Source organism: Xiphias gladius, chromosome 2 (assembly GCF_016859285.1).
Source record: "Xiphias gladius isolate SHS-SW01 ecotype Sanya breed wild chromosome 2, ASM1685928v1, whole genome shotgun sequence".
In the NCBI taxonomy this organism is placed as follows: Eukaryota; Metazoa; Chordata; class Actinopteri; order Istiophoriformes; family Xiphiidae; genus Xiphias; species Xiphias gladius.
Genome location: NC_053401.1, coordinates 11,870,077 through 11,884,513, shown reverse-complemented (window position 1 = coordinate 11,884,513; position 14,437 = coordinate 11,870,077). Strand labels below are relative to the sequence as shown.

General features: G+C 42.6%; 1 protein-coding gene across 1 annotated transcript; it reads right to left on the bottom strand.

The window, feature by feature from the left end:
- Window positions 1-1,694: 1,694 nt before the first annotated feature.
- On the bottom strand, window positions 1,695-14,019 carry yaf2 (YY1 associated factor 2). The gene is made up of 4 exons (XM_040148493.1): window positions 13,874-14,019; window positions 13,301-13,426; window positions 2,920-3,075; window positions 1,695-2,728 (listed from the first exon to the last, which is right to left on the bottom strand). Exons 1-4 carry the CDS (start codon window positions 13,897-13,899, stop codon window positions 2,473-2,475), a joined length of 564 nt encoding a protein of 187 aa, XP_040004427.1. The 5' UTR covers window positions 13,900-14,019; the 3' UTR covers window positions 1,695-2,472.
- Between the last annotated feature and the right edge of the window lie 418 nt (window positions 14,020-14,437).

Below are 14,437 nucleotides of genomic sequence, written 5' to 3'. Positions count from 1 at the left end.
AAAACAAACAAACAGAAATATCGACAGGTGGACACCAACACATTTTAAGTGTCTTTCCATTTTCGCCACGACCCAATAACAAAAGTCTGTCCAAACGGTTCTCACGTGTCCACACACCTAGTCCCAGCTAGTGTAGCGGACCTGTGAGAGTACATCTCTGACACATTCAACGATACTAACAAACTAAGAGACATAGCTTGTCCCACAATATACCGAGACCGTAATATATCCATAATATCCATGCCGTGACAGTTCTTAGGATGTGTGCTAAAATTTCAAAGTAAAAACCTCGACAATGACACTGGTATGATGGATAATACAGCCACATCAAGACATTGTAGTACAATATTTTAGAAATACCCATTTTTATCTGTGTAGTTACCCTACAGGTTTCATAAGTTATTGTGTAGTTAGGTTGATCTATAGTTGCTCTGCTGGGAGTTTAGTGTACTCTAAAGCTCCTCCAATTCGCTTCGTCAAAATGGAGGAGTCCAAACAGTTTCTGGAGTCCACGACGCCGCAGGAAATCCCCCCCCCCCCAATACAGCTCACATATGCGTCCAGAAGTCAGAAGCTCTTTTTCCGTTGCACAAGCACCATGCTGTATCCAAACCGGGTCCTCGGCGGCGGCGGCGGCGGCAGCACGGTGTGGGCGACCTCCGGTCTTTCACTGGGGCACGGAGCGCGCGCGGCCCTGTTTTGTACGGCAGAGATCAAAAGGAGAATACCGGTGTCAGTTAGGGCTACGGCGCCTTGTTTGTCAGCGCCTGCAGTTAGGTGACGGTTGTAAAAAGGAAATTGGCTTTTGTTTAAGAAAAAGAAAATAAAAAATAAAAATAAAAGCAAAAATGCATGATGTGCATTTCTAAGGCTACAAGAATTGTTGTCTCCTTTGCCCAGATATCTCTTTGTGGGAAGTCGTGATTGACAGTAACCATGGTGTAACATAATCATAAAGTTTTGTCTACATCAATGTGACATATATAGTATGGCCAAAGTTTCACGCTGACGTGATGAGTTACAAAGCTTGGATAGTTCTTAAAGCTGCATTAGGTTATTTATTTGCCAGCTAGAGGGCAGAAAAGACATTATCAACTTTATGAAACACAGCCCTGAGATATTATAAACTTTAGCTGTTATAGCTAATTTGTAAGCCGTTTTTTTGCCTGCTTCCATATCTTGGTGTGTCACTTTAGATTGGTGTTTCTGGCTTCTTGAGCAAGTTCAGTCCAAAATTCACCTGACTTTTAACTAAGGTTTGGTGTGCACTAAGCCAGTGGTTAGTTAGCTAGTACTGGTTAAGACTTTCTTTACCCAGCTACTAGATAACTTCAAACATCTGCTGTTTCATGCTAGCCACGCGGTGTAAAAGCAGCTTGCCTGAACTGGTTTGCTGAACATTGGTGATCTATGGTTGCCATATGTGAGTGTCTGAAAACCAAAATAGGGAAGTAAAAGCTGTGTATAGGTGGAGAGTTCTCTGTGTTTTAATGTTCAGCTTTTCACATTAATCAAAGTAATTTGATTCTTGTTTTATATTGAAAATATCACTTACTGCAGTTCTATGTTTGTGGTTGTTGATTGTATACTGAACAAAATGAATGGCAGCCAAGACAGAAAAATAACTAGCTCCAACTTAGCTGACTCTGGCACAAACTTTAAAAAAAAAAAAAAAACACAAAATAACACCGGTATTAACCTTTAATATCATATGCTGTACCTTCCTGTCAGGTGCCATTATATGGATATAATAAGCATACCTGAACTAAACAACCTGCTCCAAACATTATGGAAATCAGCAAATGGTGCCAGAAGTATAGCCACAATGCTGTGTCAAAAAAGTCACTCTTCAGCAGAGGCAGTCCAGAAGTAAAAGCTTGGAGTATCAAGATCAGGAGCAAAGGTTCACTGTTTGACTGACGTTTCAGCGTAAGGACACTGAGATACTGTATATTAGATGGTTCAGGTTTATAACAGGTAGGTTAAGAATCCCGACATTGGCTGAGAATTCCACATGGGGGAAGAATAGGTCACTCTGCTGGCCACTGAAGATGATACCTAGGGGGCTGCACACTTCATTTAATAAAATATTGGAAAACAGAAAAATCTTGATAGGCAGGTGCATCTGAAGGAAACCATAGAGGATAAAAAACTGAAAGGGTCCAGCACACTGCCCAAACATTTATTTGTAATTTAGACTACTGCAACTTCCAAGATGGAGAAAAACGGTATTTCATATTGCTTTCTAAAGTCACAATTCCAGTGCTGTGGAGAATCTTTTCAAATGATTAAACTTGCCAAATATGATTGGTTCTCTGAGAAATAGGTCACAATTCCAGAAAAAAAGTAAGGAAGGAAAAACCGTTTTTTTTTTTTGTGCAGTTCTAAAGTAAACGTAGGATTCCCCTCCAGTGACCTGTGGACTTGCAGGTGAGATGTGGCTGGAGGTGGATGGGGATTTGAGGGGGTGACTCAGTGGGACTCTCCATTGACTGAGCTCCCCTCTCCCCGGGGTGAGGAGGAGCGGGAAAGCCCCTTCTCTGTGTTTTCTGAGCTGGAGCCATTCTGACTGTGGAGGTCGACCACTGACGATGCGGCACTGGAGGACGTGGCTGAGGTGGACGAGGGCTTGGCCTTCTCCTTAAAGTCCGTTATGATGACCGTCAGGTCCCCAACTGTCACCTCCAAGTGCTGGGCGCTGCTCCGGTCGATGTTTTTTAATCTCGGCCTGATGGCAAGGGGAAAGGTTGGGGAAAGTGACAAAAAATAAAAAGAATGTATTTAAGACTATTTGTTTGAAATCCTGCATGACCTAGTTTCAGGTCATAAAAACAGCATCTATAGTCTCTAGTGTTTATTCATGCATCCCTGTAATACTGATTCCTTTTGACCCCCCCAACCTGGTGTCAGTTTGTTTACCTCATCTTCTTGTGACTATTCTTCTTGAACGCCGGCTCTCTGTCACTCTTCTCCCTCTCTACCCTCTCCTTCTTTTCCTTTTTCGGCTGCGAGGGTAACACAAACTGCTGCGTTACCTGCTGCTGCGAGACGAGCTGGGAGACGGGACGAGGCTTCCTGATCCGGGGGATGGAGGGATGGAGAGTAAACAGACATAAAGACGGAGAGAGAAAGGGGAGAAACAGAGTGTGGCAGATTAATGAGAGGGAAAATCACAGTGAACACATGGCTTCATGCTAGCGTACCAACATAATCAAGATCCAATAATCACTGCCAGTGCTGGTTAGGATGGCGCTGCTGAAGTGTTCTTAACACTGGCAGCAAGTGGCAACACACACTGAGTGCGTTCAGTGTAAAACCCGGGATTCAGCCATCTCTGAGATATGTAGAGTACCTGCACAGGCTTGTTTTAGCATGCACAGGGGTACACATTGACAAGATGAGATCTGATTTGCTGAAAACAAAGATGCAATGGGAATTTTAAGTGTGCAAAATACACTGACTTCAGAACACATAACAAGTATGCAAACTGCGTTACTGCAGCAACAAGACTGTGATCCCTCACCAGCTTCCCATCCATGATCACATTCAGTTGTGTTAGTGGCTTCTGTCTGAGAATAATTACTTTTCCTGATTTGTTTGTTTATTTATTTTTAAAGATTTTGATTACAGATACAAAGCATACTACTATTATTGTGGACCACTCATCAACATTCACTTAGTCCTGGTTTGTTAATGACGGTAATGCTTGCCTTGTAGGAGAGGAGGATGCACCTTCATAGATAGGTTCCACAAAATGCTAAACATAGATCTGACATCAAATTATAACACAGTGGAACATGCTTAATAAAATGTTCCTCTAAAAGTCACATTTCCATCCACCATGAGTGTCTGCTTTCTCAAAAATGATGCATTATGCAATTGGTCTGGCAACAGTTTGCATGCATGATAACTGTGATCGTCTTTCTGTGCAGTAATGCATGTCTGTGTGTGTGTGTGTGTGTGTGTGTGTGTGTGTGTGTGTGTTTTGGGGCTGGCAAGAGCTCTAGCCGAAAGGCAAGAGTGTTGAAAAGGCCATCTGTTGAGAGAGTCAAACATCTAGGGCCTAATTTTGCATGCGCACACACAAACGAATAGTCACAGTTAAATGTATAAGGGGACCTATGCAAATAACAGCATGCAGATACTGCACCGAAAGCCAAATGTGTGTACAAAAATTAAAAAATGGGCGCACATGAAAACACATGCAATCGACAGGCAACACACGGACTAAGGCACATTTAGGCACTTGACTGCACACATGGATGCGTGCAAAACACACACAGGCACACACAGCAGTGAGCAGATGAAGCATGAGGCCATGATGAGAACAGCAGAAGAGCACAGTGTGTCAGTTTTTCTGAGCCCCGTTGAGCAGTTGTACTTGTAATCAGAGCTGTTAAAACCCTATTTCATGAGCCGGTTTTACTGTTTTACACGCTTTGTAAGATACAGTATTTACCTGAATCATCGTACCTTGTGACAAGTGAAATTTAACCTACTGCTCTGAAAACATAAATTATATATCTTAGAATTTATAAGTATTAATGCTCTTATAACTCCCAAAGTCCTGTTGGTAACACTATACAACAGTTTCACTCGAGTGTACTAACCTGTGTATGAACCTTTTGAAAAGTATTGCAATTAAAAAACAGTGGCTTCCAGGTGCTTCATGATAAATGTCCTTTTGCACTTGCCTAATGTAATTATAAGGGTGTGCCACAGCACAAGTACAGAGTGTACTGGACTAAACAGAATCCATCCACAGAATTAGTTTGAGCACCTGGCCAAGTGTTGCAGTTCTATATGCCACGTTTTTTGCCAAAAAAAGGGCCCTTGTGGCCGTGGAGGCTTCTATCTCATTTGCAACGAGGAAATGCCGTGTATAAGTCGAGGCTGCTGGACTGCTGTCTTGCACTGAGGGCAAAGCTGTTGTTTAACAGTTCTGGGATGACCTAAATTGGGGCCCAGCTTCAAAGAGTCTCTCCCAGAGTCAGTTTTTTTTTTTTTTTTTTTTTTTTTTTTCTGAGTTATCGCTGCCTTCACAGAATATGCAGTGATGCTAGCCTCGCAAGAGTGAAATGCAAATGGGTCTCTTGGCCTACATAACTGTTTGATAGGGAGGAGATGTAGAGATCCTGTAATATGTCTGTCTTGTCAGCACGATGCTGCAGAACTGCTGACACCCTTTTTAAATAAAGGCAGAGGCCTCTCAAAGTCGTCTGTTCCCAGCTCAAGCAATTTGCAGCTCTCCCCGACATCCTTTACCCCAATACTCCTCATACAGCAACAAAGCAGTGTCTGGTGTTCTGAATTTACTGGAGCTCACACACAAAGAAGCGACTGTCACAACAGAATCGACTGTCCCTGCCCTTAGGACAAATGTTAGCAGCTTCCAAAAATAAAAACAAGACTACAGGCTGCCTCATTCAAACCCTCCTTTTTGGTTTGTGTTAGCTTGATGAATTAATTTCAAGATGTGGTTTCTGTGTGATTTACTGTATGTAATGACCAGATGAATTACTGCTGTCTCTTTAATGCAGCAAATGAGCACTCTATATCTTGCTTAATGTGTGATCAAGGAAAAAAAAGTCAGCTGAGCCTAAATAATGGTCTTTTCTATTTAAAACTGAAAGACAGGGAGCAATGACGGCCAACTATAAACATATTTTGTACATCATATCTTCCTCGTGCATTACAATGAAGTAGATTCTCACTAATAGAGCCAGCTCAATAACCTGGATGTGAAAAAGGAGACAACCTCATATTACAGTGAGGCACAGCAGCAGGCCTAAACAGAGCTGCCTCTGTTAACCTAATAAAATGGTTATTATCTTAGCACTTAGGCCTCTGCTGCTGGCCCCGGAAGCTGAGTGTGTGTGTGTTTGTGTGTGTGTCTATTGATTCCAACAGGAATTTCTGCGCCTAATGTAACGGCCTATTCTTTCTGACATTAATACTGCGTGTTGGAACTGTTGTTCCAATCGATATTTGCTCCACTCATGCCATCTATTCTACACCAGCTAATGGAGTCCCACACGGGGAAATTAGGACGTTGCGAGGAGGGCTTAAAAATACCAAATTTTATTTCCTCGAAAATAGGGGAGAGTAAAGACAACAATGGATACCAGTCACAAAATCTGATATCCAACAATGGATATCAGATATTGTGATTTTTGGCTTTTAATTCACAAAATTGGATCAGGAACACATCTAAGAGGATAATTGAGAGACTATACAGGCATGTTTGTTGTCATCAATTCCTCCTTCCGCTGATTTTCCTCTCAACAAAAACATTCCTAATTTTACATAAGTATAAGTGCAAAACACAGAATAAGCATAATTCTAACACTCAACCTCTCAGGCTCAGAATCCTTATCGTTTAGCTTCAAGCCGTAAGATAAAGAAAAAGTTGTCTTGTCCTGTGAGCTGGAAAGTACAAATGTCACTGATCCCTCACCGTTTCACGGACAGGGGAACTCTGGCTGACCCTATCCCAAATATGTTATGCACACACACACGTGCACGTCATCTATTGCTATCTTACTCCTCTACCCTTTCGCACTCGTCCCCCTCCTTCTGATGCACCCACTGACCTCAGACTCTTCCACCTCTGGCCTGTGCTTGAAAACAGAGGGAAAAAATAAATAAATAAATAACGCACTCGATGAACCAACGCTACCAGAAAATGACTCCTCTGGTCCTGATTGGTCCACAGTTTGAAAGTAAATGTTTCTACGTGACAGATTGAGTAGGTGGTCAAATTATAAGACTGTTGTGTTTCTGCCACATTGGACAAACAGGTCAACACCACTGCTTGATGTGACTCAGCACTTAAAACAGATGGTGGGTTAGTGTGTATGAGCCAGAATTATTTTTAGAGACAAATATGGTCATAGCAGAATTTATAATAAACAACATAGCAAACTCCTGGTGCATGAGATTTGACCCCAGTACGATGGACAATGTCCCATTTTCAAAGTGCACCTATCAACTGTTTTAAGTCTCCACTGCAGAGGCTACCTCAGGAAGTGTATTGTCTGTACAAGGACATAAAGGTCTAAAAAATGAGGTGCACTGATGTAAGTGCAGTATTAGTAACAAAAATAAAGTCTCTTGCTTTGAACGTGGGGGCAGTCTTCAAGGGAAACCTCCATAGTTTTGCGCTGTCTTTTATTTTAAAATATTTTTAAAGCTCAAAAAGGTTTTCTCTAGTGCTGACATGGCAGCTCTGCCCCATTATTCCAGGCATTTGCGATTTAAAGTGTTAAACAAGTCGTGTGTTTCATGCAAAAGGCAGCAGCACAGGATTCTTCAGATGTATGAACTGCTCGCTAACATTTGTCGAGTACATTGTGTGATGAGCAAACAGCCCACAGGACAGCTGATAGACTGCAAATAAGCACTGGAGTGTGTGCTGCTATAAACAAATCTCATCTCACTCTTCTGTGATGATTGTAAGATCATTGTGAAATAGCTTATTTTATGCCCTGTTGAACACCTTCAATTCAGGTGTAGGTGCGTGTGTGTGTGTGTCAGGTTTTCTATCAGCAGGTTGTAGGCTGCTCCTGGGAGCTGCTCCAACCCGATGATTAATGTGTCTCCCTGCCTGTACATGCTACCACTGCGTGCGCGTGCGTGTGTGTGTGTGTAAAAGAGAGCGAGACAGATGGCTCTCCATGTCCTATGGTTTATGACACCTTCTACAGCCCACTAGCCACACTCTACCACATTCTCCTCTAACACAAACGCCCGCCCACGCACACACATACACAGCAGTATGTCATGCATCAGTGTCACCATAGTAATTACAGGCTTATCATGTAGCCATAATCTTGAGCCACAGTGACGTGATAACAGCCAGCTTCATTGTCCCTGGTGTACACTCAGTTTTTGTATGCTGTGTGAGCGCTAACACCAGTAACCCACACGACTGAGCTCACTGTGTGACTTATAAGAGGATGTAATAATTTAGATGGGATTATAAAACACTGATTGGTTTGTTTTACATGCATCATACCAGTTTATACTGCAGATGCAATTTGTATATCAGTCATTTTACTTTCCATTTTTGTGGTTGCAATTGTAATCCTAGTTTTTCCTCTACTGCAGATTTGATTCCGCTCATAAAACTTGTTCATCAGTATCTGTTGTTGCCTTCTCTAATGATCTCATTTGACAAAACCACCCATGACTCACGTACCATTTCAAAAATCAAAGAATGCAAGAATGGCTGAAAATACCTGGATGTGTTTCATAATACTTTAGCGAGGAAATGTGACTCAGCGTTGAGCACCAAAACTGTTGCAGAACAGTAAAAAAAAAAATAAACCCAGCATTTTCATTATTGGAGCTTAAAAGTGAATAAAAACACATTGACTCTAAGGAGAGAGTCAAATGTATTGCTCAAATAGCTTTTGCTCACACACCTTGGAAGCTAAAGAAAAAAACTGGTTATTTTTCTGACATGGAATCTGTAAAAGGGTGTAAAATGAGTGGAGGAGGGCAATAATTCGCCTAATAGAGATGTAAGGATAAAGTAACTGACTTCATTGCCAAAAGGACAATCTTCATTCAAGTAATCGTGTCTTGTAAGTATAAATGTGTACACAGGCAGTGGAAAAATATGGAAATACAGCAAGTTTACACTTTCCACTATGAATTTCAAAGATACAGTTTTCTCCAGGCAGCACTTAATGTATGCATATATAGCACTATATTGTATATTACTATTCCACGGCAGTTGCATTTATTTTCACCAATGCAGCTATTTTGACAGAACAGAAAAAAAGATAATTAATCCTGTCCTTTTTGCATTTGAAGTATTTCTAACCCCAAATTTTAGAATCAGCTCTCTGCCATGGCTCCCTTTCATATAATCTGACAGCTCCAGCAGGCTGATCCTTATCTCATATTTATAATGTATATCTACTGAAACCAATCTCTGGCTGGCTTCATGCAAAAGCTTTGAAATGTCAACAATTTTACTGTCAATATCTGCATCAGATGTTGAGATTATTCCAATGTACCCCTTTTTGATTTCTGATGATTACTGTCTCCTTTTGGTAATACTTTTAGGTACAGCTGAACTGATTAGGTGATGGACAGAAAATTACTTTGATAATCAGTTGATCTTTTCAGTCATATTTCAAGCACAAATGCCCCAAATCAGCTCAAGGTCTAAAAAGCTCAAGATTCGCAGTCCTCATCTTGTAATTCTCTCAGTCTCTGTTTTGTCTTTGGAATTTTGGACTCTTGATGAGACAAAAAAGACACCTGAAGACGTCATAGTGGACTTTGGGAGACTAGTATTGAAATTTTTCAATCATTCACTCTGTTCTGACATTTTTTTGGACTAAATGGTCAGTCAAGAAAATAATCGTCAGATTAACCCATGATAAAAACTAGAAGGGCACTCAGAGAGTGCAGATCTCCGCCAAGGCCAATGTCAAACAACATACACCAGACTTCAGAGAAACAAAGTTCAAATTTATAGTCAGTGATCTGGATCTGTCCCAAAACTTAAAGGCTTCTTCCCTGGGCCATGCCCCATCACTCCACCAAATTCGGGGCAAATCAGTTCAGTACTTTTTCTGTAATCCTGCTGACAGACAAACCAACAAACAAACAGACATGTTTGAAAACATAACCTCCTTGGAATGGGTAATGATTTAGTTGGAGCCCTACTTGAAGGTACTGGCTTAACAGGCACTTGAGTTTTTTATTTATATGTATCAATAAACTCAATAAAATACCAGATTCCTGATATTTCAGACTGTCATATTAAAAGCTGTATTTTTTGACAGCGAGTAAACCAACTGCCAGTGAGCTCAATGCACAGCTACAGTCCAATTTTGAATGTGTGTGCACTGCACATGAACTGTGAGGGCGAGCTTGCATGGAGGATGATAAAAAAAACATCTAACCAGCCAAATGCTGACAGGTTGCCAGCCAGCCAGGAAAGGCTTGTGCTTGTTTAGGTGGAGCTGATGAAACCTGCACATCAGTCAATTTGTCACTGAAAGATGCCCTAGGTTAAGTTCAACTCCTGGAGAGAGAGAGAAAGATCGCTTAGAGAAAGGAGAGATAAAGGTAGGGAGAGAGCAAATGCAAACACAACAGAGAGCTAATGGGAACATGATCAAGCTCACTGTCCTGACCTGCAGAAATATAATGCTACCAAACATGCTCTTGAACGCAAAGCATGCACACACTGAGTTTTTTTTCCCCGTGTGGGCCTGAGTTGTCTGAGCTCAGCTCAGTGAACAGATGCAGATAGTGGAGGCGAGACACCACAGAAGGTCATACACACACATTCTGCTCTATTACACCCAGCAGTATTTGCCTAAGGATGGTGTTTAGGTTTGGGTTTAACAGCTGTCTGTCAGCACCACTTCACATGACATTTTCAGCTTTTATTCCAAACACCAGACAGGTGCATCAACTCTGAAACCTGTCTCACCCCTCATTTTATATTTTAAACATTAGGATGACACTGTAATCCAGGACAAATTTAAATGTGCGCACTCGGAGGCCTTCGGTGTCTTGCTGAAGGACACTGTAGGATGTAGGAATCAAACCTGTGACCTTACACTTATCAAACAGCCTCTTTTTAAGTACCACACCAATGAACCGTGTCTTTCATCTATCCCAGTTTTCAAAGGCTGGGACTGAGGCCAAAGACTCACAGGAAGATAAAATGGCCACTTTTTCTCAGCAAAGTCTAAAGGTAATGAGGCTGTGTTGTGATCCCAAAGCTCCTCTAAGACAGCTTTAATTAAATACTCTAAGCTAGCAGCTTGTCGTAGAAGAGGAACATGTTTTTTCCATATCATTCTGCACAAATGACTAGGTGTAGAGAGAATATTTAAACACTCAGTTCTGTTTCATGCCTTGCTCCACTTGTGTTTGTTCAAATTTGACTTCCTAGCTGCAGAAGTGTTGCGCGCCGCTCGCAGAATTAGCAGAGCATCAGCCGGTTGCCCCTTTGTCAATCTGTCTCTCTCTCCCATTTCCCTCCACCGATAAGCGGGTCCAATCCTGCTGATGCATCCCTGGCTTCAGTCAAACTCCCAGCCTCAACGGTGTGCTCTCAATCAGCTCGCCGGCTTGGGGCCCCTGCAGTAGATCATCTCTCCACAACAGACGGATCTAGACGGCAAGATCTGCTAAACCTCAACCTCATAAAATATTCATCTGCATCTCCTGACGGCTATCCACACACAAACTCTCTTCCTCCCTAAAATATTTCTATACCTTATCCTAAAATACCCCCCTCCTTTTTTTTTTTTAGCACCCATCACCTCTAGCACTTGCTGAAAAGACACAGATCCTGTCCGGAAAAGTGACATTTTTTGTGTTAAGTTAGTGCTCTTGTCCACAGAGCCCCCCCTGGCTGTCAAACCTGTGACCTTCAGGCTATGGCACACTTCCTGTAACCACTGGACGCTCCACTCCTGCCTGTGCCAAGCATGAATTCATTATTTCACAGTAATAGCTCAGTCATGCTTGTTTAGTAACCAGTGAGGGAATTTGCCGTGTCCTACATTTATATTCTGCATGTTGTTTGCCCTTTAGCACCTTCGGCTTGCTCGCCGAGAAACCCACTTGTCTGTTGTGTTCGGTCATTAACAGCTGCGACCACCTGTGAGGCCATTTTGCTGCAGTATTAGCCCATGTTTGAGTGTTTATGTGTGGCCTTGTGCAAGAGCACATGACAACACTACGACTACAACACTTCTGCAGCACTGCAGTTGGGAAGACAAGTGGTTATTAACATTAAATAAGACCTTCTCACGGACGGTTTCTAAATTTGTCACTGGGTGTTAGGGGTGTAGCGAGGAATTCTGGGCCACCTTCCCAAAAAAAAAAAAATGCCCAGATGGGGAGGACAAAGGGTGTCAAAGCTTTTCGTGAAGATTTATGTAGGTTCTTGGCAAAGCTGCAGGCCGCTTGTTTGTTACTGAAGCACACCAGAGTCACTGAAGTGCCCTCAACAATCAATGCTCAACTGCAATAAGCTGGACCCTATGACAGCAGCATGTCTGCTGCTCAATCTCTTTGTTTGTGTGAGCAGCAACTGTGCCTGTGAGTGTGTGTTTAGGGGGGTGTGCATCAAGAACATGCATTTGTGGACGAATATATATGCAGTCATGTGTAAAATGTGCATGTTGAGTGCATCTGTACATCTGTGTGTGTGTGTGTGTGTGTGTGTGTGTGTGTGTGTGTGTGTGTCTGATGACAGCAGGCTGATTAAGCTGTTGCATAGTAATGAGCTATGGCTGTGTGTCTGGCAGCTGCTCTGACAACCTCGTTCCACAACTAGCCCTCCCACATACGCACATACCCAAGTGCGCACACACAAAAAACACACACAGGCATATATTGTGTCATTGCACGCACCAACACAAGAAACACCGCAATTCTGAAAAGGCACCAGAACCGACAACTGCACTGATGTGTTGTTGCTTCTGCTGTAGTTAAATCGCTGGGAAAGTTGTAGTGATGCGGAAGAGGATAATTAGCAATACATTAAAGATGGAGATCGTGTAATAGCACGCTGTTTCTTATAGCCAGAGCAAACAGCTACACTTCCTCTCCTTCGCCCTTTATTGTTGTTTTCATACTGATAATGACTGCCACTCAGGAATAAGTCATTTCCTGCTTCAAATCACTGATGTCAGGAGAAATATCATCCACAGGCGCAGAGGGCACCGTGTGTGTGCGCCTGCATACTATGTATTTGTATGCTTGAGTACCTGTCTACCCCCCCCCCCCCATATCTCCGGGGCAACAAGATTATTGTGTGTGCTTAAAGAGAGCACCATGCCTGTCCCTCATTTCACTGAGGTCAGTGTCAGCACCCCGGCACGAACATGGAGACTAATGCGCTGCTTAGAGGAGCTGTGAAAAGATAGAACTAACAAATAAACATGTTGGGTTTAAGGAAAACACAGATAAGAGAATAGAGAGAGAGAGAAAGAATAAATGCAATTAGTAGAAAACTACAGGAAAAGAACCACCATGTTTTTATGTTTACTGTCTGACATGTATATAGAATGGCAACAATAGGAAGGGTTACATATCTGAAGCGAAAATACATCTATATTAATCTATTTTCACATGGTACAAGTACAAAAAATGGTTTGAGGGAGGCGGTGGCAGTAAGATTAAACTGGTCCTCATTTTCCTGTGGGGGGGGGGCGGCCCTCAGTCCCAAAGGACCCCCACCTCCACCCCACCTCCCACACTGGGACCCGCTAATGCAAAAGACACCAAAGGTAATGTATAGCCATCGCCTTACCTTGTTGATGTCCCCTTCCTCACATCACACATCATGCACTTAAAAGCCTCGGCCGTGTTCTTGTACGTGCACACGCTGCAGTCCCAAAACCCCTCGTCGGAGGAGGGCTTCGGTTGACGCTTCGGCCTTTAAAACAATAAATGTAAAAAAAAAAAAAAAAAAAAAAAAAAAAAAGAAGAAGAAGAAAAAAGAAAAAAAAAAGGAAATTTTAAAAAATGAGATGGTAGGAGAGAAGAGGAAAGGGGGCGAGAGGAGACAGGAAGAGTGAGTTCAGCTCGCATCCACGAAGGCTATCGATAGCAAACATCTGGGTAAGCCTATAGGATTTGGGAAATCATCTGCGAGCGCGCTGTGATCCGACACTGTAATTGGCGATGAGGTTTTAACACCCGCGCGCGAGCACACCTCGCACGCGCGCACACACACATGCAGCGCGAGAGAGAGGGAGAGGAGAGAGAGAGAGAGAGAGAGAGACCGTGGAGAAAACCCTTTTTTTTCCCCCCCGTGCGCTCGCCGATGTCCGCTCCCCTCTCCTAGCTTGAATATCTAGGACGCACCAACTCGCTCGTTTACCTTGTGGGACTCCTCTTGTCGCCCATGCCAGACCTGGGTTTCTCTGGAGGTGCTGAGACGAGCAGAAGTCTTGTTATTTCCAACAAATTTAGCAAAAGAAGCGATGCGCCTGTGCCGCTCGGCTTCCAGCTGTCGTGGAAACTCCGCTTGGGAAATGGTCACGGGACTCGCTTCGGCCAATAAGAGGCTGGGTTACTTCCCGAGGCTGACATTCCTCTTGATGAATCTATGACACCTTCAAGTACCCACTGTAAGCTCGTACTTCTGTATATTGAGCGATAAATATATTATTATTTGGTTATTATGACAAACGTGGCCCAGTAACACGCTGTTCTTCATCTAAATGTAATGTACTGCCGTGTGTATGCAGGTTTTCATTGTAATCAAACAATGCAGCAATGCATTTCAAATATTTGCACACATTAAACAGGAAAAAATCCTGAAAAAAATCTAATTCTCGCACAGTATTTGATTTAAATATCGTCACGTGACGATACAAATACAGAGCACGTTATACACAAAATTCAAAAACTGAAAAAGATTGGAATGTAAAACGGAACTTAA

Excerpts from the sequence above, each read along its gene's own strand:
- yaf2 (XM_040148493.1), bottom strand. The coding sequence starts at position 13,899 with ATGGGCGACAAGAGGAGTCCCACAAG. Across the intron at positions 13,427-13,873 it reads GACAAGAGGAGTCCCACAAG|GCCGAAGCGTCAACCGAAGC; the intron begins GTAAACGAGCGA and ends ATTGTTTTAAAG. Across the intron at positions 2,729-2,919 it reads AATAGTCACAAGAAGATGAG|GCCGAGATTAAAAAACATCG; the intron begins GTAAACAAACTG and ends CCTTGCCATCAG.